General features: G+C 37.3%; 1 protein-coding gene across 1 annotated transcript in view; it reads right to left on the bottom strand.

Annotated features, from left to right (window-relative positions):
- The window catches only part of MTREX (Mtr4 exosome RNA helicase), a 47,856-nt gene extending 24,808 nt beyond the window's left edge, over positions 1–23,048 (bottom strand). Inside the window, exons 1-15 of the mRNA XM_082336703.1 lie at positions 22,765–23,048; positions 22,252–22,383; positions 20,536–20,602; positions 18,286–18,348; positions 17,629–17,741; positions 16,633–16,807; positions 15,572–15,662; positions 15,089–15,213; positions 13,798–13,896; positions 12,912–13,014; positions 12,643–12,774; positions 11,375–11,454; positions 9,843–9,953; positions 8,644–8,745; positions 7,022–7,147 (exon numbers count right to left, since the gene is read on the bottom strand). Coding sequence (XP_082192829.1) covers positions 7,022–7,147; positions 8,644–8,745; positions 9,843–9,953; positions 11,375–11,454; positions 12,643–12,774; positions 12,912–13,014; positions 13,798–13,896; positions 15,089–15,213; positions 15,572–15,662; positions 16,633–16,807; positions 17,629–17,741; positions 18,286–18,348; positions 20,536–20,602; positions 22,252–22,383; positions 22,765–22,880 — 1,635 coding nt within the window. The 5' untranslated portion in view covers positions 22,881–23,048. The remainder of the gene's footprint in view (positions 1–7,021; positions 7,148–8,643; positions 8,746–9,842; positions 9,954–11,374; positions 11,455–12,642; positions 12,775–12,911; positions 13,015–13,797; positions 13,897–15,088; positions 15,214–15,571; positions 15,663–16,632; positions 16,808–17,628; positions 17,742–18,285; positions 18,349–20,535; positions 20,603–22,251; positions 22,384–22,764) is intronic.
- Positions 23,049–23,315: the final 267 nt, after the last annotated feature.

Raw genomic sequence — 23,315 nt, 5'->3', positions numbered from 1 at the left:
GCTCCAGTTGTAATAAGAGACTTAAAAGGAAAAAAAATGTACCTTGATTTCTCTCACATGCAACTACCACCGTTTGAAGTTAATTCTGAATGACTGAGCTTTTCAATCATTTACCCTTTCTAATACAGTAGCTCCTACCATTCTAACTATCCTTAGTTTTACTTCAGGTTGGGAAGACCAAGTTCTGTTCTTCCCCTAAGCCTTTTGTCTTCTTTCCAAACTGAACACAGAAAAATATACAAAAACCCCTACACACTTGTACCAAGGCATCCCAGTTAAACAAAGCAATATTTAAACTCTCAAGCAAATATTTAAAACTTCAAATATTTTATACAACACAAATATCATACTTTAACTTAAAAATTTAAAAATTGGCCCTCCCCAAACCAGGATCATAGCATTGCTACATAAATTGCTCTGCACAGAACACAAATGGACAGCGGGGAGAAAGGTAATTTAACATGTGTTCAACACCATACCGTGCAATGGTTCTTTTGGATCTGAGCTGGCCTGATTACTTTATAACTGCATTTGTATAATACATTTGAGAGAACAATTTTGCTCCTTCTAAGCTGGATGAACTCAAAGAAAGCTGAAATGGAAAAACCCAAATAGTATCTGTATCTGCACGCAGAAGCTAGCTGAGATCCTCAACACTCATTGGTTTCAGATTTGCTACTACAGGTATCAGGTCAGTGATGTGACAACTTACAATTTTAGTAAATATGCAGTATATTTTAATTTAAAGGAATTGTGTGCCCTAGCAAAGACTATATACTTCTACAAAAAGTTAAAATAAAAATAAATTTTAAAAAAGGAACTTTGTCTTCTGTCCATCTCATACTTGCCTTTTTTGTTTTAATAATAAGAAGGCACAGAAAAAAAATCTAGCTTAATCAGTCAAAACACATTTGCATATGTAGTGATGAGTTTACCAAAGTACAAGAAAATTTCCCAAAAACCTGTCAGTTGGGGGAAACTGCTTTCTACAGACTGACCTAATAAAACTTCCAAGTAACTTGTGGTATTAACAAGCAGCAACCACAATTAATTAATAATACCAGTTAGCTTAGTCCTACTGACTCTAGAAAAGCCTGAGGTGAAGTTCAAGAGTGACTAACAATTTTACACGCCATCTTCCCACATTTATACTGCAAATGTCAGGAAGAAGAACCATTTGCTGTTCCCTTCTATCTGCTGGCTTGCATAATTATCTACAAAACTGTGACCCTGTTCATGATGGCATTTGAATATGTTTCCCTTAAAACAGCTGAATTCTCTCCATGATTTCACGCTAAAATCTTGTTGACTTTAAGCAGATGTTAAAATTCAGGTTAGAAGGTAAGTACCTTCCCAAATTGAAGCCTGGAAAACTGCTGCAGTGCAAGCTTCAAAGAACAAGAAAAGTCTGGCAGTTTACAATAAAAATAAAAATTTCACATTAAAATTATTTTTATCTAAGTTTTGATAAAGTATCCAAAATATTGTTTTCATTAAGATTCTCATCTATGTCACGACTTTAGATTAGAAAGAACATTATACTGTCCACAAACCACTAGTGACAATCTATTTCTTTAGATTTTGCAACAGCTTTTCACTAACAGTGTTCGTGTCAACCTCCAGCTGAAGTCTATTCTTCTCTCAAACTAGGCTTTGGTAAATTTCTCAAATCCTGAGACTTATTTTTTTTTTTTCCTCCATATGAGTAAGCTTTGAGTTAAACCAAAGTAGAATAGTATAATTAAGCTGGCACGTTAAGCTGATGTTTGCAGAGGGACTGAATGCTGATGGAAGACAGTCTCACTACAAGGCTTCACCTGCTGTCTTGTACATAGTCCCAAACAACAAGACTAAATGGAAAGCTGTTAATTACTACTCACTCACAAGTTATGGGAAATGAACTGAAATACCAGCTGGCTTCTCTAGAAACATCTTTAAAGCATTTGGGGAAAAGTAAATGGAAAATCTGCACACAGTACAGTTTTAAAAGGGGTGGACAACCAGCAGTACTAAAGATTCTGCGGAGACTTCACCATAAAAGCGAAGCATTCCACACCAATTTCAATGCAGGCTACCACATTTTCCACAAGAACACGTTATTGATAGACACTGTATCAGTATATCCTCTTGCCAAAGAAACCTGTGCTGCAATTTTGCCAAACACTGTGGTAAACAACTGCTACGCTCTAGCCTGCATCTGATTGTACCTTGAGCCTCCTGATAGAGATGGGCAGCAGCTCCCTGATCTTGCCTTCTGTGGCAGCCATGCATATCTGACAACCTCCCCTTCTTTACTTCAGTGCTAAGCATTTCATTTGCAAGAAGGACCTCTGTTGATGCTCTAATTCCATGCTTCTTCCCTGATCATACAGTAAAAATTCTGTACAGTTTATAAAAGCAAAATGAGAACTCAATGTAACACAGTAAATCTTACCACCTGAAAAAAAATCCCATTCACTGGAAGGGTTTTCTATATATTAGTCAAAAGGAGATCATTTGAACAAAACCACACTAATAATTTCAAGAGTATGATGTTAACATATATGGGTATTTTGAAGAGTAACAAAGACTAACAACAGTTTTGGACTGTCCTAAATTTACCTAATAACAACAAAAAAGCATCCCAAACCCCAGCCACTCAAACAACACAATCTACACTTTTACATTGGGTAATTTTTTAGGTTTTACTATATTTCAACCCAATTCAAGAGCATACACACCCGTACTTATTTTAAAACACAGAAAGACCAACGCAGGAGCAGACCCATGACCTATCAGTCAATACCAGACAAGCCAAAAGAAGGAACAAAAAACCTCACAGTCAAAGATTAAGTGAACTACTTCTGCCTAAACCAGTATTTCTTTTCTACACATTAACCGTTGTTCTTCCTGAATTCTAATTTATCACAGTTTTTTATAGCATTACATAACTACGTCGTTTCTCACAACCCAGGCAAGAGTTTTAGTTGCTTGTTACACACTTTCCATGTCAGAAATCCACACAAAATTACACTGGTGCCCAAGGCTTATTATTAATTCCTTTTGCAGACAGGTAGCTATGCTTACGCAAAAGTAGTAATTTCCATCAACTTTATCAGATAGCTGCTGTTCCAGAAACTTCCTTTTCTAGCAAATGAAGCTTCTCATCACCTCCTCACCACTTCCAATCTTACATTTATTCCCGATCAGAATAAATTTATTTATTTTTATGTAAATATTGCTTTTCACTCTAAACATAGTTTTGTTTCTACTTGGGACTCTGAAAAGAACAGCCATATCTGATACCTAGCAGATGATTAAAACACAAAATATCTAATGATACTGCCTCAATTATAAGGGAACGATGATTTGCCCTTTCAAAATTAAGAAACTTTCCAACAACTGCACAGTGGTCATATGATAGAGCTGTGCAAACAGGCAGGAAGTTGAAGAGAAAAGTATTAAACTGTCTGAATTGCTACCCTGTTCATTTGCCTAGCACAATAAAACAACCTAAGAGTCAAAATAGAATACAAGAAGACCAGACGGATTTCCAATAGCAGCATACAGGCCAAATAAGCACAGTACTGCCAACTCCATAAATGAAGGCCCTGCCAAGGAGCCAGATGTAGCTAGTGGAATATCTCCTACAGCTTGGCATCAGGGCACTTTATGTTCCATACACAAATGACAAGGAAAGCATAAGACTGTATATTTTATCTGGCTAGATGTATGTTTTCTTTCAATTTTTCAGTCCATCTAACTTCTCCTGTGAAGAAATAAGTAGATGCAAAGAATTACATACTCAAATTCAAGGCTCAAAAACCTACTTACATTAGCATATTTTCTTTCATTATACCATCATTCATTTCTGTAATGTAACTAGCTTAAGAATTTTGTCTTTTAGAGACATGACAGATTACCACTGTTCAGTAACTCAATTGTCTCTGTAGGAATACATGCTTGTAACATGGCCAAACTCCAACTAGAGAGATGTTGCTCTGGTTTCAAAGGCCACCTAGCATCGAGGAGAAGCTTTCCACTTCCTACCTAAACTAACACAACGTAGCTAAAGGTTTTAATTAAGGAAACAAAAAAAAATTTCCATCAATATTTCTTAGTATTATGCAAATATAAAACTATAATTTACTGTCATCAGAAAGCTATCCAACAGTATTTTAGGCATTTAGTTTTATAGACTTTTGCAAGTCAGCGGTTTACTAAATATTCAGTGGTCAAATAAACGCCAAGGATAAACAAAAAAACCTAGTTACACTGCAGAAGACAGATGTATGTTACTCCATTTAAGAAATATTTACAAATATCCCTCCTAAGAACTCCATCTAAGATCTGAACTTTGAATTTAAGTTTGAAGTACTGTACACAATGTCGCAATGAACACTGCCACAGCCAAACAGCACAGCTGCAGTAATACTGCTGGTACTGAAATACACTCAAAGCTCTCACTTCACAGATTGCAGTGTTAGGCAGCCGATAACATTATTCCTACATGTTTTGCTCTAGCATTCAGAACTGGTTTGGATCAGACATGCATTAGGGTTGAAGAGCTATGATAAAAATGCCCTATCATTCTCAATATGGCTAATTTATTTCTTCTGAAGTTTTCCCTATAAATCTTTAACTTACTCTGGAGCAAAGCCACCATATTTGATGTGGCAGCAAACTACTACTGCAAGACATGACTGTGAGCTTACTACAGGCAAACACCGTCGGTCATAAGTAAAACCTAATTTGGACACACTTAACGATGAACACGAAATGTGAATATTGAAGAAATGTTAGGCTGCATACATTTTTGGCCTATTTTGACATGAAATTTCCTCTAAGTGTTTTGTATTTAAAAAGCAAAATAAGAAGTACTTTTTATGTTGTACTGCCTATCTCATAAAAGATTACTTTTACTGCCTTTTCAGCAATTGGCTGAATAGTTACAGAAGCTACAGAAGCATTAATACCTTCATTATAGCCCTTCTGATCTTTTTCAAAGAAATCTTAAATTCAGTTCTTGCTCACAAGTGAAGTAGTGTGAAAAATCAATGCAATACATGAATTTATTCAGATCAATGGAGAATCATCAGACAATACAGAAAGAAAAAAGTTGCCATTATTTTTCCCTTTTGTTTCCTTATAATTCAAAAGAAAAAAATAAAAGGTCTTATAGTTTCAATAAAGCAAATATTCTTTATTATTTCCTTAAAATCTAGACAAAAAATAGATAGCAACAAAAAAACGGAAATTATCTATTTCCTTTTTTTGTCTTAATTCACACAATTGAGTTCTATAGTTCTCAAACTACTGAACTTACAAACTTAAAAAAACACCTTCTGAATGGTTGAGCTTACAGAGTAATCTGAAAGTCTGAAGATAAATAATTGAAATATCCATTTTCCTTAAGCTATTTACAATTATTTCATATAAATTAACTTTGGGGGGATATTCTTTATAAACTACAGATTATAAGCACACAAAATTAATGCTATTTATAAGGAGTGGTTTTTTTCTTCTCTCATTTCATATCTCCTGCTGCTTAATTTTTCAGCTGTTGAAGTTCAAAGGTATAAAGCCTTTATTTAAATAAGTGTGCCACAAAATTACATCTATTTTTTAAAATAGCATTAAAAACTCATAAAAATCCAGTTAAAATACTTAGTCTTCATACATCTCAGAGATGTACACATGCGTTAAGTGTGCATGGAAACAAATAAATACATGTCCACTCCACTAAGAAAACACACATCAAAATCTAATGCTACCATACAGGAATGAGTACCAATATTTTAAAAATTTCTTATTTTTCTAATTTCTGGTTAGTTAGCCATAATGAAAATTCTGACTTTAAGAAGGTAAACACTACCTGTGTATAACAGTGATGTACACATTTATTATAAATTAACAGGTCGCACTGACAGAGCAAGATACACAACAAAGAATCCACATCTGTATACCTAACAGCAGTCGTGTACATATTTTTACCCTTGGTCTTCAATTGTCTTAACAAAATAGAGAAATATTGGCATCTGATTTTTTTTGGCAACAAATACATGCTTTTTATTAACATACCCTGATGCTGACTTAAGATGATTCCCACAATTTATACAAACTCTAATAATACTGTAAGTACCATTTTAACACAAATGACCTGCTATTTGTACCAAGGCTATAAGCTCCTGAAGAGCGTGCAGAGTAACTCCGCGAGTTTTCAATTTTAACATGCATGCACAATTAACATAAGCAGCCTAAGAAGGCAACACACACACCAGAATATTATGCTTCATTATGGTGATTTTTGCTATGGAATTTAAATAGAAGTGTAATGAGTGCAATGTTTCACATTCAAATTATAAAGCAAGAGAGTATTATTGTAATAATCTGTAACAACTTCCATTACAGTTTGGGGAAGCCCTATAATCTAATGCCCATGTCAACCACGAGAGTGGTTTTTTCAACCTCTTCATTTCCAACCTCAAAGTTTCCTACAAGCACTATCAATTTCTCCATAGTTAATTTTAGCTCACTGACAGCCATCTCACTCTTCTTATTTATCATATGTACCTCATTTTTTGCAAAACTTTGTCCAGTTTGTGTATTACACTGGGAAGTCCATTAACAAAGTTTTATTTCACCGCAGAATCAAGCCTTTAATAATTCTTGTGAAAGCTCAGCAAACCTTTTCTAGTTCAGCAATATCCTTGAACTGACTGTGGTCAACAAGAAACGAACAGAATACTGCAGTAGCAGTGATATCACTAGAAAACAGGATATAATTCTACCTCTCCTGCCTGAGATCCCTTTTATACAGAGAAGGATGATACTAGTCTTCTAATTTTGTTTCACAATAGAAACTCCTGCTTCAATGAGAATTCAGTGAAAGCCCATACTCCTTTTAGGACTTGTCATCTCCTACCTGCATCATCTACGTACTTTTTGTTCTAGGTGTGTAATTTTACATGTTACGTTAATCAAATAAGAATAACCTTAGTAGGGAGGATAAAAAAAAATAAAAAGTTAACTTCTCTCCTACCTTCAAAAGCTGCTTGCCAATTGTTGGACTCATTTTTTCATCCACCATAAGAATTACTATTCCTCTGTCATCCATACCTCGGCGTCCTGCACGACCTGACATTTGAATGTATTCACCTGAGGATATCTAGGATAAAATGAGAAAAAGAAAAAAAATTAGCAAACATTAGAAAAATGTCAAGAACATATAAAGTGCTATTTACAATTATACAGTAAATGACCATGACGTATAAAAATTAGGAAAGGAGAGTTATCTAAGACATGAACTTTTCACAGATAGAATTCATTACTTGTAATTGGTCACTAAGCTACTAAGATGTAAATCCATGACTATTAATAATGTATGTCAGCAGTTTAAGTTAACTAATGGTCCCATAGCTACAGTGATTTCCATAACACGGTGCATCATTTTAATAAGCACAAAAAACATTTTACTAATGTCTTATGTGATGGAAGGTGGCTGGGCATGGTGGAGATTATTAAAATAGAATACATCTCCAACATACTGATAATGCATCTTCACCATCTTCAAATAATGTGTCATTTCATTCAAATTATTCAAATGTAACACTAAAATACTGATACCTAACAAGAGCAGTATTTCTATGCCAACTAACCATGAAATTGAAGAGGTTGTAAAGCACTGGGAACATGGACCAGCGCCAGATATAACCGGTTCCCTATGTCTCAGTAAGTTATAAAACAGATTTTTTTGTCATTTGTGGAAATTGCATTCCCAACAACTTCCTGATTTTCACTGTAAGTCAGATCCCAAAAACTACTTAAGAAAACTGTGCTAAATCATTTTAAAAGCAGGAGTTCCACATATCTGATATCTCAAAGGTAGGTAATTCTTGCATATATCTTAAGGACATGCAATCAGACAGAATGAATCATGAAACTGAACAGCCCAAACTAAGACTGAAGATATGTTTACTTCATAACGCATGTCAAGTCACTTGTCCTGTTTACCACAATCTTCCCATCTCTGTAAGATGAACCACGACACTTATTTATGAAGTTTTGCTGTGATGACTTGTACAGCCTTATTATTTACATGTGAATCACATACCTGGCTTTAATGTTTAAAACTTTTAAATTATTTGTTTTCCAGCTGCTTAAGAACCTGTCTCTCCCTCCAAACACTTCTGCTTTTCTGTGGGCTACCCAAAATACTCTGCTATAACAGAACAATCAATACTCTCCTGAGGTAAAAAGATCTCCTTTCTTGGGTCTGTCAAAACCTAAATTTAGTGATCATTATGATATGATACTAAGCCCACTTATTCTCCACATTCCTCTGACACAGAAGAAAACACTTGGGTCTCACAAGTTTTGGACAAGTTGTGCAGAAGTCTTAGTCTAATCCAATGTCCACCGCTAACCTGTGTTTGATGTCCTTTAGCTGTATCTATTAAAATGAAGAATCTCATGCATAATCTGAGGAATCTTGTCTTCAGGAATTTGTACACTAATTATAAATGGATTAGTGAATAAAGAGAAGTTTTTGAAAGAAAAAATATTTTCTACTACATTGAAGCAGATATGTCAAGAGTAAATTTAATCCTAATAAGGTTTAAGTAATGCAATTCAATTACTCTACAGAACCTGTTTTTCACTTACCCATCGGAAATCTTTTCCATCAAATTTGCTGGCACTCGTAAATAGCACAGTCCTGGCTGGCATATTAATTCCCATAGCAAAAGTCTCTGTTGCAAATAAGGCCTAAATAAACAGACTAAAGTTAAGCAAGCAAAAACAACGGCTCTTAAGCAAACGTGCAAATAGTCAGAAATTGCTACACAAAACCTCTCCAGATTTTACTACTTATGTATAATGAAAATAGGAACATAGGTGCATTCAGTATTTAAAAACTGGAGCAAACCCATTCTTTCTCCTTCCCTTATTTCCTCTGGAAAAACATGAAAACTAGTTAGATAGGACCATGTGAAAGACTGCAAAAGAAAACACAAGGTGGTGCAAATTATATTAACAAAAAATAATAGTTAATTTCCACATTCAAAGTTTGCAAGAAGAAAATAGCAGTTGGCTACCCAAAAAACCCCCAGAACTTTCATCTAAGGTTAGATTTTTCTGAATATATGTCCCTTACAGCAATCAACAAACAGCTTGGTAAATGCCTACAGTCATTTATAGGAGTGAAATATATCATAAAACAGTTGAAGAAAATGTTGAAGTTAGACATTTTAAGTTCAAATACTTTAGAATAAAATCTAGAACACTTAAAACTAGAGCTGTAATTGTGCACTAACATCAGACATCTAAGGCAAAGTATTAAAGACTACAAATTTTTCCTTACTGAGAGGAAAAAAAAAAAAAAAGCTCCAAGAACTGTTTTTTCAGATAAAGATGGAGGCATTTCTGCAAATATTTGCATTTCTCACGGGAAGGGAGCTGCAACCAATTACATCAATTAGCCTGTGCCACTGAAACAGCTACAGGCTTCCAGAGGTGCTGTGTGCATTTGTAGGACCCAGTATGTAGGTCCACAGAACAAAGCCTTTCCGTTCGTACGTGTAGCTCTTCTTAAACTTGCCTACCTACAGGTCCACACAATGTTCAAAAAAAGTTTTTGGTTAAGTACTAAGCTTTATGTTTCCTGCATAGAATCCCATTCAAAACACAAAGCATTTTTCAGTTTGGCATGTGCAATGAGCCTTTCACCTTTTTCAGTCAAGGAGCAGCTCTCCACTATACTAAGAGCATACATTCTGAGCTCAAACATTCTTCTCAGTTTTTCAGGATTACTGACTGTGTATTCACAATAGAGAAAAGCCTAAATATGGACATGAAATACATACCTTTATGAGGCCCTCAGAGAAAAGAATTTCTATGGTTTCTTTTAAGATAGGAAGCAGACCACCATGATGGATACCAATTCCTCGCTTCAGAAGAGGAAGTACATGCTCAACCTGGGAAGAAACATATAAATACCAGTAAACAAATTTTAATATTCGTTACTGAAAAATAAAACCTATATGGAAAACCTCAACACTGCCCTTAGTGTTCATGTAATTCACTATTTCCTGATTTTAAATACCATAAATACCCCTTCAATATTATTTAGCAGTTAGAACTAGGAATGATATGAAGGGTAAAGCCAGAGACCTATCTTTTCAGTAGACTAGTCTTAAATTGGGTTAGGCCAACTGTGAAGCTATGCCCTAATTTACACATGCAGTTAGTATTTAAATTTGCTTCTATTAAAAAGAAAAAAAAAGCCTCACTTAAAATCATTTTTGGAAATAGTGATCCTGGTGTGCATTAGATATTTTGTTTCATTTTAGTTGCGGTGATTTCACTTATTGATATGCACCCTAAAACAGTGAAGTCAGCACCTATGAGAGCCATACAAGGAAATTCAGGCTGTAAATGACTGAATTCATCTCTTAAATTCTAGAACCGTTATACTTCAAACAAATACCTACATAAACTTAGCTTTGTCTCTGTTTTTTTCTTTGAAAACAAAGATTCTCATTAACGATCTATTAACACTTCCTTACCACTCCAAACCTAATTCTGAGAATACGCTTTTGAGATATCACTGTCCACAGAGACCAACCCAGATTACTTGGATATAATGCCCCTGTTTTAAGCTTACCAAAAAAACCAGCACATAACACCTTACGTATTGGATTCCTATTTTCTGTTTTTTCTCACCTTCAACAAACAAAGCATGTATGTGTAATCCGAAGCAAGTAGGCATGGCCAAAAATTAAATGGTTGTTTTTTTCAAGGAGAAATTGCCATGCTTACAACAAAGATCACTACATTAAGAAATGATGGACACAAATAAAGGAAAGGGGGGGTAGAAAGAAACTTCAGTTTTAGCATTTGTCACAAAAGTACTGAATCCGGTAATATTCTGTCCATTTAGAAGCTTGTATTATTCCACTGTAAAGACAGTCACTATGCTTAGTCATTACACAATAAATTCATCAATTCAACTTTTTGAAAGGCTCAGGAGTCAATACCTGATAAAGTGCATATGGCACTCTCATTTCAACTATTTCCAGACAGTTTTAACCCAGCTACATCTCTTTATAAGCCCTTATGTTTACTTAAAAACATAATTAGAAAAAAAGAAAACACAGGGTAGGAACTTCATGGTTAATTTTTGCACATGTCATTTGCTGGAATCACAACTGAAAGGAATCCTAATCACTGAGTCCTATGTCACAATGCCAAGGAGCAATGCAAGAGATATTAACACGTGGGGAGATGAATAAGAATATACAGTTTATGATTTCTGTACCCACTACAAAAGACCCACAGCCTCAAAAGCTGCAGAAAACAGGAGAGCAGCAGCTACCCCTATTCAATCTCCACTCACCTGAGGAAGCTTTTTGTCTTCATCTGACAGACAATCAATTGCATTATTGAACACTTCTTCAACCATCTTTTTTTCTTCATCTGAGAAGGCAATTTGTAAGTTATTACAAAATCTAGAAGGCTAATACCATATGTAAACAAAGCATTACCACATTCTAATATTTACAAAAGTTTACAACAAAAATAGCATGGAAGACTGTGAAGTCTACACAAAACCACCCACATCGGTCCGATGATCAAGACTTGAGTGTGAGCCTGAAGGAGCCTAACAGTAACCAGAACGAGATGCTCAGGGAAAAGAAAAACAGAACAAACCTGGCAGAATAATCCAAACTTCAGCTATTTCCAAGCTTGGGATTTCTCAGTTTTATGTACTTTCTGTCTATTTCATAAACCTCCCCATTTCTCTTCTACCTATATGGACACAGAGGCTCTTCCTCTTCCCCATTAACTCTCAAAGTTTACACCCTTTCTACTTAAGTAGTACAAATATCAAGAACATATATTCAAACATATGAGTGTAGAAAACATATAAAAATTCATCTCTGCATTTGTGTGTATCTTTAAATTTTCCAACAGAGATGGCTGAATTATATTGCAACACTGAACCAGAACATGCAAAGATTGGAGCAAGTAAGCAAGCAAGAACCCCGAACAGTTCACAAAAACGAAATTCCTTATTTTTGTTACAACTCTTAACATTTCTGAGAAGCAATGAACTTAAACTTATTTTCCAAGCTTGGTCTTAATCCAGAATGAGAAAAATCTTCTTTGTTTATGTTTTGGGTTTTTCATTGAGGAGAAGGAGGAGGAAGGAAAGAAAGAAAACTGGATCGAATAATTGAGAAAGAACAGTCTAGTGATTTGTTATACAGTTGTTTCGACTTTGAGGGAATACACACTTTTCTAATGGACATAACATGAAAATTTTGAGAAATACATTTGTTATGATCAGTCTTCTTCCATTATAGATAGAATTTTCTAGGAGCTCTTGTGCTATTATTACAGTGAACAGGATTTTGGAGAAAGAAATAAAGCTTAAAATAGAGGAACAATTTAACATTGTGATGACCAAGTACTCTTTGTGCATCAACAGTTTCCTACCGAAAATAGCCTGATGTACCAGCATAGTAAATGAAAAAGCAATACATATTTTTCTTTTTTTTTTTTTTAGACAAAAAGTCCCAAAGGAAATAGAAATATCTAACCAAAGTAACATTTCACATCAAACTACAACTGTGAATAAAACTCTATTTCATTTATGCGTACCTGTATTGAAATCTAACTTTGTCATCTGAAGTGCATAGGCTTCACAGTCTTTCTTACTGAAGCTGAAAATAATCACAGGTTGGAAATTCCTTTCCATGATCATCTTCACAATCTTAAAAACATTTGAAGGGCCTGCAGAGACATTACATTAATTTAAATGTAATTTTAGCAAAAAAGTATCTTATGGAATAATTGAGACACAAGCACAACTTGCATATAACTTTGTTGTATTATACAAAAAGTTACTTTAGAACGGGATTCAAACTCACCTTTTGTGCCTCCTTTCCTGCCTTTCTGGTCCCCTTTTGCTAAGTCTCCTGCATCTCTAAGCACTTGCATTGCTGTATTAAAATTATCTTCTCTGAAATCTCCCTAGATACAAAACACAACCTTTGTAAGCAATTACTTCTTACATAGCCCACTTAAAAATACTTAGTGCTTTGCATAGCCAGTGCCATTACCCCATATTTTCAGACAGAAGGACAAAAACAACGCATAAGCTAGCAAGTGAGTTTACTAGGTCAACGGCACAGCTCAGAACCACTTTGTTGTCTCTGAAGTTATTGTTCATTGTTCTATCCACCACACCATCAACCACACTAGACCCGCTGAATGACACAATACCAAAACAGACTTTTAGGAAGGTCTACATGAAACTACACTGCCCAAGAAAGACCTAGCTTCAAGTGCTGTGCCACCGTCTATGGCACTGGCTACTGCTGTGCAAGCCGACGATGAATTTTAAACAAGTGTTATTTCAAAATCACCTAAAGACAAAAATATTTTGCCCCCTCAACCGAAGTAAAATTTAAATGCTACTATATTTTCTTTTGAGTAAGAAACAGTACAACAAACATCAGCTACTTTGCAGATTTACAGAAAGCAGCATGCACTTTAGAAAACAAAGCAAGGATGAGGGCACTTAAGACATCTCAGCGAACTATTACTCAACTGACTAAAGAACATTAGATAATAAAACCTATCTCTTCAATAAGACTCCAAAAATCTAACAGCAATTCAGAGATCACTGTTATCCATTTGTACTTCATGTTAACACAAGCATCCTTTGTATAGCCAATCAAATTTCGCAAGAGATCAAGCTCATGACTGATAGGCGAGGAAAAAGACCTTTCAAACAAACTGAATATTCCTTACATTCTCATCAACAACCAGATGGAGTCCATCTCCTCCTGCTGGGAATATATAATGCTGCAGTGGAGTGGGTCGATAGTCAGTGTAAATCACATGGCAAGGCTATAAAGAAAGAACAGCATACACATAAATATTTAATGTTTCTAATTGCATTGTAAAAACACTGCTTGATGGAAAATCCAATACATTACTACTAAAATACATCTTTCTAAAAGCCAGAAAGCAAGACTCACAGAAACTATGGTACCAAATTTTCTTTCCTGAATATGGATTTTTTACTAATGATGTTGCTTAAGAAAATGAAAGTTTGCAAATCCTTTACAAGAACACAAGTTGGCTACAAAAATTCTTTCTCATGAACACAAAAAGGACAGGTAGTATTTCCTTCTGTACTATTATACAGATTCAAAATCCTAACACCCTTTAAAACCAAAGGAAAACCCATTGATTTCTATTTTGTAAAAAAGCCTGCAGTATTCCTTACACCACTTTTAAAAACATGTAAGGTTTTAATGCATGGAGAAAGCTTGTTTAGAAGAAAAAGCAAAACACTTCCTTTAAAACATTAAATATTACATAAATCTGCTTCAAAAAAAAATCACAGTCTAGAGTTCTGCAAAACAAAGTCAAGGTTTTGTGCCAAGCTCAAACAGACATCTCTTATACTACACTCCTTTCATCACAGACAACATAAGAATCAATCTCTGGGGTATTTCTAAAAACAGATAAACCTCTTGTGGATATTAACTTCCCTAATTCTAATTCCCATATTCTTTGCTGCAAAAGCATCTCTTAAAAAAACAGAATAAAATAAACCTAAAGGTTACGGGACAGTATGGATTTCTTACATTCCTCTTTTCTCACTTTGTTTGCATGCATATATAGTATTTCCTATGGATTTATGATTTACTTTTGATTTCTGCATGGCCTTTTTACAGAGCTCTTCAAACAGGTTCTCCAAATAACCTCTTGTCTATCAGCCCTCTGAAAATTACAGTACGTTCATCATGTTTCATAATTCACAATGTTTGTTGAAATCAAGCTGGTGTCTAAGTAAGTGTGGAAAATAAACTTTAAAGAAACAGCTTTAATGTTGCTATGTAGAACCAACAGCCAGCATAACTGCAAAAGCTAGGAGTACAACCAGAGAAGTCAGGAGTGATCTATACCATCATCTATAAGCAATAAAAAGATGACTAAGACGACGCTCAAAGGTTCAGTTCTCATCAACTAAAGAGACAGTATTATGCCACAAGACAACAAAGATGGAGGTATAGCACATCAAAAACATTACCTGTTTGTGAAGATGGCAGATCCATTCAGCAAATTGACGGGCATTTGGAATAGTTGCAGAAAGGAACACATAATGAACGTTGTCAGGGAGCAAAATAATTGTCTCTTCCCAAACCACACCACGTTCTGAAAAGGGAGAAGTCACATGGGAAATTTATGTGATTAAAGCCTGTTTTTCAGCTCTGAAGCCAAAGAACAGCATGCTTAAAGACAAAATAAAATAAAAACCAAAAAAAGCCTCCCCTACACAAATCAGGTATATCAAACGCCCTCAAAGTGGCTTTTGCTTTGGCAAAGAACATGCAGACTGACACACAGTAACTATCTTATATACATTCAGTAGAAAACAAGTTCTGAATGATTTATGCACAAAGATGACTGATGTTAAGAGAGAGAATGAAGACTTAATTCTTCAAAAGAAAAAAAATTTGTTCTTAGGAAAAAAAATTATTTCTTGAAAAGAAAAATGGTACATATAGGATACCTGAATCTCTCATGTAGTGGATTTCATCAAAAATAACCCATGCGACTTCTCGCATAACCTCAGAACCTCTGTAGAGCATACTTCTCAAAATCTAGAAAAGGAAAAAAAAAAAAAAAGAGATCCATCGCATGAAGTAACAACAGTCACATGTTACAGAGATGTCAGTAAGAAACTGCCAGAATTTTTGGTTCACATTTACATGGCAATATGAAGCCTTATTTTGCACAAAACTTTAAAGATTGGCTGTGAGATGCTTTCCAAGTTGATTCCAATCTAACAAATCTCATGATATGAGATTAAATGGTTTCCCTGCAAGAACAGTGAAGGAACATGAAAGAAAAAACATTACGTGGCAGCGTATTTGTTACAGGTCTACAGATCTACTTCTGCCAAGCCGACTTCTTCATTCTAATAGATAACCTCTCTGTGATCAAGAGGAAATCTTTTGTCAGGAACCAAGTCACCCTGTCTCTCCACCCCAATCTTTCCCTACCAGGGTTTTCTCTGTCAGACTCTTTAGTCCTTTGAGGTAAAGACAGAAAGAGGAAAATTCCAACTTATGGCTGGACAGATTTGTACAACAGAAATATGACAAAACTGTGCCAACAGTGCTTTGTTACCAAAGGTGAAAAGCTGTACATTCCTGGAGTACTAGCATCTAGTGTGAACCACTCAACTATCACTCAGTGATTTTCCTCTCCCCATTTTGTTTCCCTGGAACAAAATACTGACCCTACCGGATTCCGTAAGTCTGATTGACTTTCAGTATTTCACATTTATCCAAAGAAAACTCAGTGTCTTGAGCATTCAGGAAATTAACTTCTGCCTTTCTCCATGTGAGAATGCAAGTTCCTGACTGATAGTCCAAAAGCATGGATTTACAGAGATTTACCTTTTTCAGTAACCAAAAGCTAAAACATTAAAGGCAGACATAATGAACTTTATAACATTTTCTACCCTAATTGGGCTTATTATGATAACTTCAATCTTTCAATCTCAGACATTCTCAGTCCAAAAAGGGTAGAAGAAAACACAGATCAAGAATTAATATCTGATCTTACCTCAGTTGTCATTACCAGACAAGAAGCTGTAGGATTAATGGTGACATCCCCAGTCATCAAACCAACATCCTGAAATTCTTCGTACATCTCACGGTACTTCTGATTACTCAAAGCTTTAATTGGACTTGTAAATATCACACGCTGTTTCTCCCTCAAAGCCAAGGCAATTGCATACCTGTATTCAAACATTGTACATACTAAAGGTCTCAGGAAAACATTCAGAGCATATTACTTTCCTCTAATCTTCTGCTTAAACAAATAAAATAAAATATGCAATTCAGAACACCAGCAGAATGATAAGAACCATTTCATATCTAGATTATTAAGTTCAGTGTAATCTTAACTCAACTATGTATGCCTCTTTGGAGAGCAACAAATCATTGACAACAAGTTAACTGGCTTTTATGGACATTAGAGCACATCTAGTTTAATGTACAAATCTAATTGTCACTGTCTCATGACAAACTATTATTATTTGAACCTATGCTCTAATATATCTACATGTACATCTCTTTTCTCACCTCAAGTCAGCAAAGCCACTCCGCTGTCAGACGAAACCCTGACAAAAAACTTACACTGTCTTTTAAACATTTCTTGCCTGATAAACACCAAGATGCAAATTAAATCAAACCAGTGTTTCTGACAAAGCAAACACACAAGAAACTCCGTATTAATTATAGCCAGGGGCTAGAAAACAAAGGTATTTTTTTCTAAATTCAGGTAAATCTGTATTGCAGAAACTTTCCTTTCCATCTGTAATATTACATCTCAACAAAAATGGATTGTTTAAAAATATAAGGTAAGCTTAGACATGAATGAAGTCTTTCACTACTCATTAAACAAGATGAATATATATTCAAGAGTAGTCAATTCAATTCTAACACTGATGGTCCAAACTTTGTATGAAGAAACTGAGACACTCAAGCTACTGACGGTTCAACAAAATGATATGACAAACATCACACCATTCTTAGAGTCTGTCAGAAAAGTACTTACTCTGCACAAACAGTTTTACCAGCTGATGTATGAGCCGACACTAACACAGACTGGTTATTATCTACACAAAGAATAGCTTCTCTCTGAAAGGCATCAAGAATAAATGGATATTCCTAAAAAGAAAGAAAGTAAAAACATTACATATTTTAACACAGACTGTTACTTACATTTAATTAATTTTGTGACTGATCTGGTGTGCAAATTACAGGCAGAAATGAAATCCTGTAGATATGTGTAACTTCAACTGATCCTAATCCGGTATTTTGCAATGGCTTTGTATTTAAGTAATTTTATCTGATACCACACCTAAGATCTTTGCTTATGTCTTGTTGTCATATCAAATGAAAATCTTGCCCCGATGACTGAATTTTCTCTAATTTACTAATTTAGGAAGAGAAGCTACAGTGTACAACTGAAGCCACCACCTGATGTTGCAGAATAGAATTGAAATCACAACAGCCTATCCACCCCACTCAACCACATAATTTTACGCTACCAAACTTAAAACACAGAAACACCAATCTTACTTACAATAGGCCATCTTTTCAAGATACTCTTTTCCAAGCCTTACTGACAAAGTACATAATTTTTCCCTCTACTCTCATCTACTGTCTAAAGCACAAGCAAAAAGAAAAATAAATGTAATTTATCACATACTTTTGCAGCTTTTCCAGTTCTTGGCTTCAGACCTGTGAAGTCTTCATCTGCTGGAAGTGCAACCTATGAAATACATTTTAAATAAAAACAGTTGCAGAATTCTCCATGTCCAGCCAAGTGACACAGCAAGCTATGAAGAGCTGGGGCAGAAGATGTAAAGTGCATGAAAACTAATCTGAATTTCTATTATCCCCTTTCTATGAGATCAAGTGTCAAGGCTTCCTTCCTTCCTCTCAAGAGTTTTTCAACGAGTATCTTCCTACCCCAATGCTTCTCTTACTTCTCTGATACTCCCTGCTGTCTTGTGTGAAATATTTCTGCTTCACCTACCTTGGAACATTAGCTCTTTGGGCCAAGACACAGTCACGGCTTCCGGACAATGCATGTTAAAAACAATTACTCAGCTCACATTGATAACACTCCCTTTCCAAGGACAACGTATTCATACAGGTAAAGTTCCTGATCCTGGCCAATATTTAACATTCATTCATCCTAAATATGTAAGCTCTCTTCAGTTACTAAGTGATTGCAAACCTCTACCAGACATCTCAAGATAACAAAGACTGTAGAGATCCATGGGCTTTAAAACCTGTATCATCAATTGTATATACAGTTCCTTCATTACAAAGGTCTAATCACACAGGGTCCTTGAACGCGACCCTAATTAACTTCAGCTAGTTCTGGACAACAGCATAGAAAAGAAAATGAGCATAAAAGTACGAGGAAGTTAAAATCTACATATTTGATTCTCATAGAAACTCTTTCGGACAATCATCTTTGGATGACGGATTAAAAAAAAAGAGCATTAATACTTCTGATTTTTCATATTTTAAATTGTATTTATGTTTATTAACACAATTTGAAAATGGACAGTTTTCATTATTTTGCTTTTACATAAAAAAGACTTTTTTTCCTTTTTGCCAAAATGTAATTTTCAGCAGTAATCAGCCTTGCAAGAAAGCCTTTCATTCTTGAACCAGAATAGCAAAATATTTCAATGCATTGCTGCACATGTAGATCACACTATGAACACACACCTATTTTAACAACCAGTGGGTTTTCCTCCTGAACAACAGTACTCAGAATGTGCTTGGTACCTTTTCAAAATTTCAAATACGGAAACGTATCAACATTATCACCAGCTCTTTCACAATCACTCATTTTATAGCAAGTATCATTCAAACTGCTTCTGGTAATGTATCCTATTAATTTTTCAAGTGCATTTTGTTCATGCTGAACGCCAGATACAGGCCTCAAAGTCTTTACAAGCCTCTTCTACCTTAAATATAACATGAAATTATATATCTGCTGGAGGATAGGAAGGCCCTATAGAGGGACCTGGATAAGCTGGGTCAGTGGGCTGAGGCTAACTGTATGAGATTCAACAAGGCTCAGTGCCGGGTCCTGCACTTGGGTCACAACAACCCCATGCAACGCTACAGGCTGGGGGAGGAGTGGCTGGAGAGCTGCCTGGCGGAAAAGGACCTGGGGGTGTTGGCTGACAGCCCCCTGAACATGAGCCAGCAGTGTGCTCAGGTGGCCAAGAGGGCCAATGGCATCCTGGCCTGTATCAGGAACAGGACCAGGGAGGTGATAGTGCCCCTGTACTCGGCACTGGTGAGGCTGCACCTCGAGTACTGTGTTCAGTTTTGGGCCCCTCACTACAAGAAGGACATGGAGGTGCTGGAGCGTGTCCAGAGGAGGGCAACAAAGTTGGTGAAGGGTCTGGAGCACAAGTCTTATGAGGAGCGGCTGAGGGAGCTGGGGTTGTTTAGCCTGGAGAAGAGGAGGCTGAGGGGAGACCTTATGGCTCTGTACAACTACCTGAAAGGAGGCTGGAGCCAGGTGGGGGTTGGTCTCTTCTCCCAAGTAACAAGCGATAGGACAAGAGGAAACGGCCTCAAGTTGTGCCAGGGGACGTTTAGATTGGGTATTAGGAAAAATTTCTTCACTGAAAGGGTTGTCAAGCATTGGAACAGGCTGCCCAGGGAAGTGGTTGAGTCCCCATCCCTGGAGGTATTTAAAAGACAGGTAGATGTTGCACTTAGGGACATGGTTTAGTGGGACTTGGCAGTGCTAAGCTTATGGTTGGACTTGATGATCTTAAAGGTCTTTTCCAACTTAAATGATTTTATGATTCCATGATATATTAAGTACAAGCACAATAAGCAATATTAATATACTGACAGTAATATATATAATTCTGTGAAACAAGCCTATAATTTTCAGGTGCGTTTTCACTGTACTCACCTCATGTGTACAACCTTCAACAGTTTCCACAGCTTGCACCTTTACTTGAGGCATCAGGTCTGCCAGACTAAAAACACATGAGTTAGAATTGCCAAAAAGGTATTCAAAAATCTTGTTTTCTTTATAAAAGTGAAAATGTTGAACTTCCCCTCTACTTTAACTGCAACATTAAAAAAAGGATGCACAAACTTGAAACTGACAGTTGGCAGAGACTAATACCAGGACTAAGAATACCTGTAAGTGTTAAAATTTTGCTACTAAATAAATCTACTTTAGCTACTGCTTTGGGATTTGTAACACCTTAGAAACTTGCACCACAAAACAGCACTTGGATCACATTTGTTCACAGGAAGTTTTCTGATTAAATGAACTTTTCTTCAACATACAACAAAGCAAAATTCAAGACCTGTATTCCTGCTGCTAGTCATGACACTGAATGACAGCAGCCCTTCAGGCACCCCAAGAAGCTGCCTGAAGACGAGACCCCTCTTTTCTTTACAAGTCCCTTCTCTCATGGCCAGAAGGGGCTAGTGTCTCACTGCATAAAAGAGTGTTTTCTTTCTGACAGTTTTAACATACTCAGTAAACTACTGTGGCAAGTATACGTTCTACTGAGACCACTAACACAGAAACTGACTTAAAATGTTGACTCTGGTTCTGTTTTGCTTCTGTACAGGTACGTTTGTTTACAGTGTTCTGAGAAGTCTTCTCATGACTTTCTCACAGAAAATCTTACCTTGAACTTAAGAAAAATTACTACGTAAGACCAAATGACAATCCAGACCAGAATCCTGTCTGACAGAAGTCAATAATCCATTACCCAAAGAAAAGTATAAGAACACAGTAAGCAAATAATTTTTATTTCTGTAGTAAAAGTTTTGTACATCTTAAGCTAGGAGGTACACACCTGCATTGCGCAGCTCTGAATGAATTTTTGTTCCATGAACCCTCCTAATCATTCTCTGAACCAATATAAACTTTCAAGTTCCTAAGAATGTCTTCAGATACACTAAGCTGAAAAAGTGCCCATACTGTCCCTTCAATCTGTTTTCAAAACACCTCATAATACCTGTAATGAAGTTCTGGGAAGAAAAGAGGGAGAGACATGCAGATCCTAAAGCATGGAAATAGCATTCTGGCTTCCCTTCAGCTGCCTTATCTCTCCAGCTGTTGACATGTCCAAGTATATCCCTCTTCTCCATATCAAATACCTGTCATTTGTCCGTACTTAATATTCCAGATATTTGCTGCAATGATAACATTACATGCCTCAATAGCCTTGTTTCTGTTTCCTTGGTCAAATTCTTTTTTTTGCATGCTAAGTCAATTATGTCTTTCAGTGGCATGGTACGCAGCAAGCCTGCCTCCTCCTATGTGCCTCACTGCTTATCTCTTGCTAAATGCCTGAAATCAACACAATAGCTCTGACCAAGAACCACTGATCCATATGCAGTAACCACCAATACATGAACATTTCACACTGCACTTGCCTATCTGTCCACAATATTATTTTAAACATACCCAGTGCTCATCACTGCTGAAGCTGTACTACCAGCACATCCTCACTTGTATCGGTGACGGAAAATCAACTTCATATGCAAATTCATCTTTATATGAAAACACTACAAAGCTACTTACATTGACTACTCACAGCTAGCATACACCTAACCAGCATGTCTTGGTATGACTTCCTTACACATTAAGCTTGCCACTTACTTAGCATCTTCTGATATAACATCTTCCAATTTTGGCTTTTTTCCCAAAACGGCATCTTCAGTACTATCGACCTCAACTTCCCTTTTGGCCTTCCCTGTTGAAGCTACTGAAGATTTTTCCTCCGATCGTTTTCTGCAACATAAACAGACAAAAAATTTGAAGTTTATCTCTTTCATGTATGCATTTTCAGAAAAGAAATCAGGTGTTCTACGGGCAACAGTGATACATTGCATTCAGGGCACAACCCGGGGAACTTCACCCACGGCCGTGCGTTTTCAAACCACCCCCTGGATGAACTTGCCCCCAGCTCCCTGCGCTCCCCAATCGCCCACTGCGCCCGGGCTGTCTACAGCTTTGGGGCCAGGGATCCCAGGAAAGCGTGTGCATTTAGGCTGCACCGAATCCCCGGTCCCGGGGGGGTTCAGTAGCTCAAACAAGCCGGGAGAAAGCGGGCCCGGCAGTGCGGCCCGAGCCTCGGCGGCCAGAGCACCCCCGGCCCCACCGCGCCCTCACCCCGGTCTCCTGGCGCCCTCGGTGCTGCCCGCTTTGTTCTTCTTGGCGCCGGAGGCGGCGGCGGCCGAGTCCTCCTCGAACACGCTGAAGAGCTCGTCGCCGAACGCGTCCGCCATCTTCCCCACCGCTCCCACAATGCCTCGCGCGGCAGGGCCTCCCCCCACCCCCCGGGTCCTTTCCGCCCCTACCCCGGCGCCGCACCCCGAGGAGAAACAGAGCCCCCCGCCGCCCCCGGGAGCCCCCAGCACGGCCCGATCCCGGGCCCGACCCCGATCCGATCCCACCCCGCCGGCACTGGGGCACCGTAAGGCTCCCCTCAGCGCTAAGCCCTTCCCACAAGCCCCCGCGGCCGGCGGTGGCCCTTGCCCCGGAAGCTGATTTCCGCATGGCCTAGGCGGCCCGGCGGCGGCGAGGTGCGCTCCCTGGGGCGCTGACCAATGGGAGATGGAGGGCGGTGCCAAGCGGGCGGCACCGGCCAATGGGGGGGGGGGGGCGGTGCGGAGCGCGGTGCCCGGATTTCGGAGGCGGCGCCGGTGCGGGCAGGGGGTGCC

This window comes from Platalea leucorodia (genome assembly GCF_965183815.1).
Source record: "Platalea leucorodia genome assembly, chromosome: Z".
Classification (NCBI taxonomy): Eukaryota; Metazoa; Chordata; class Aves; order Pelecaniformes; family Threskiornithidae; genus Platalea; species Platalea leucorodia.
This window is presented reverse-complemented; position numbering and strand designations above follow the sequence as displayed.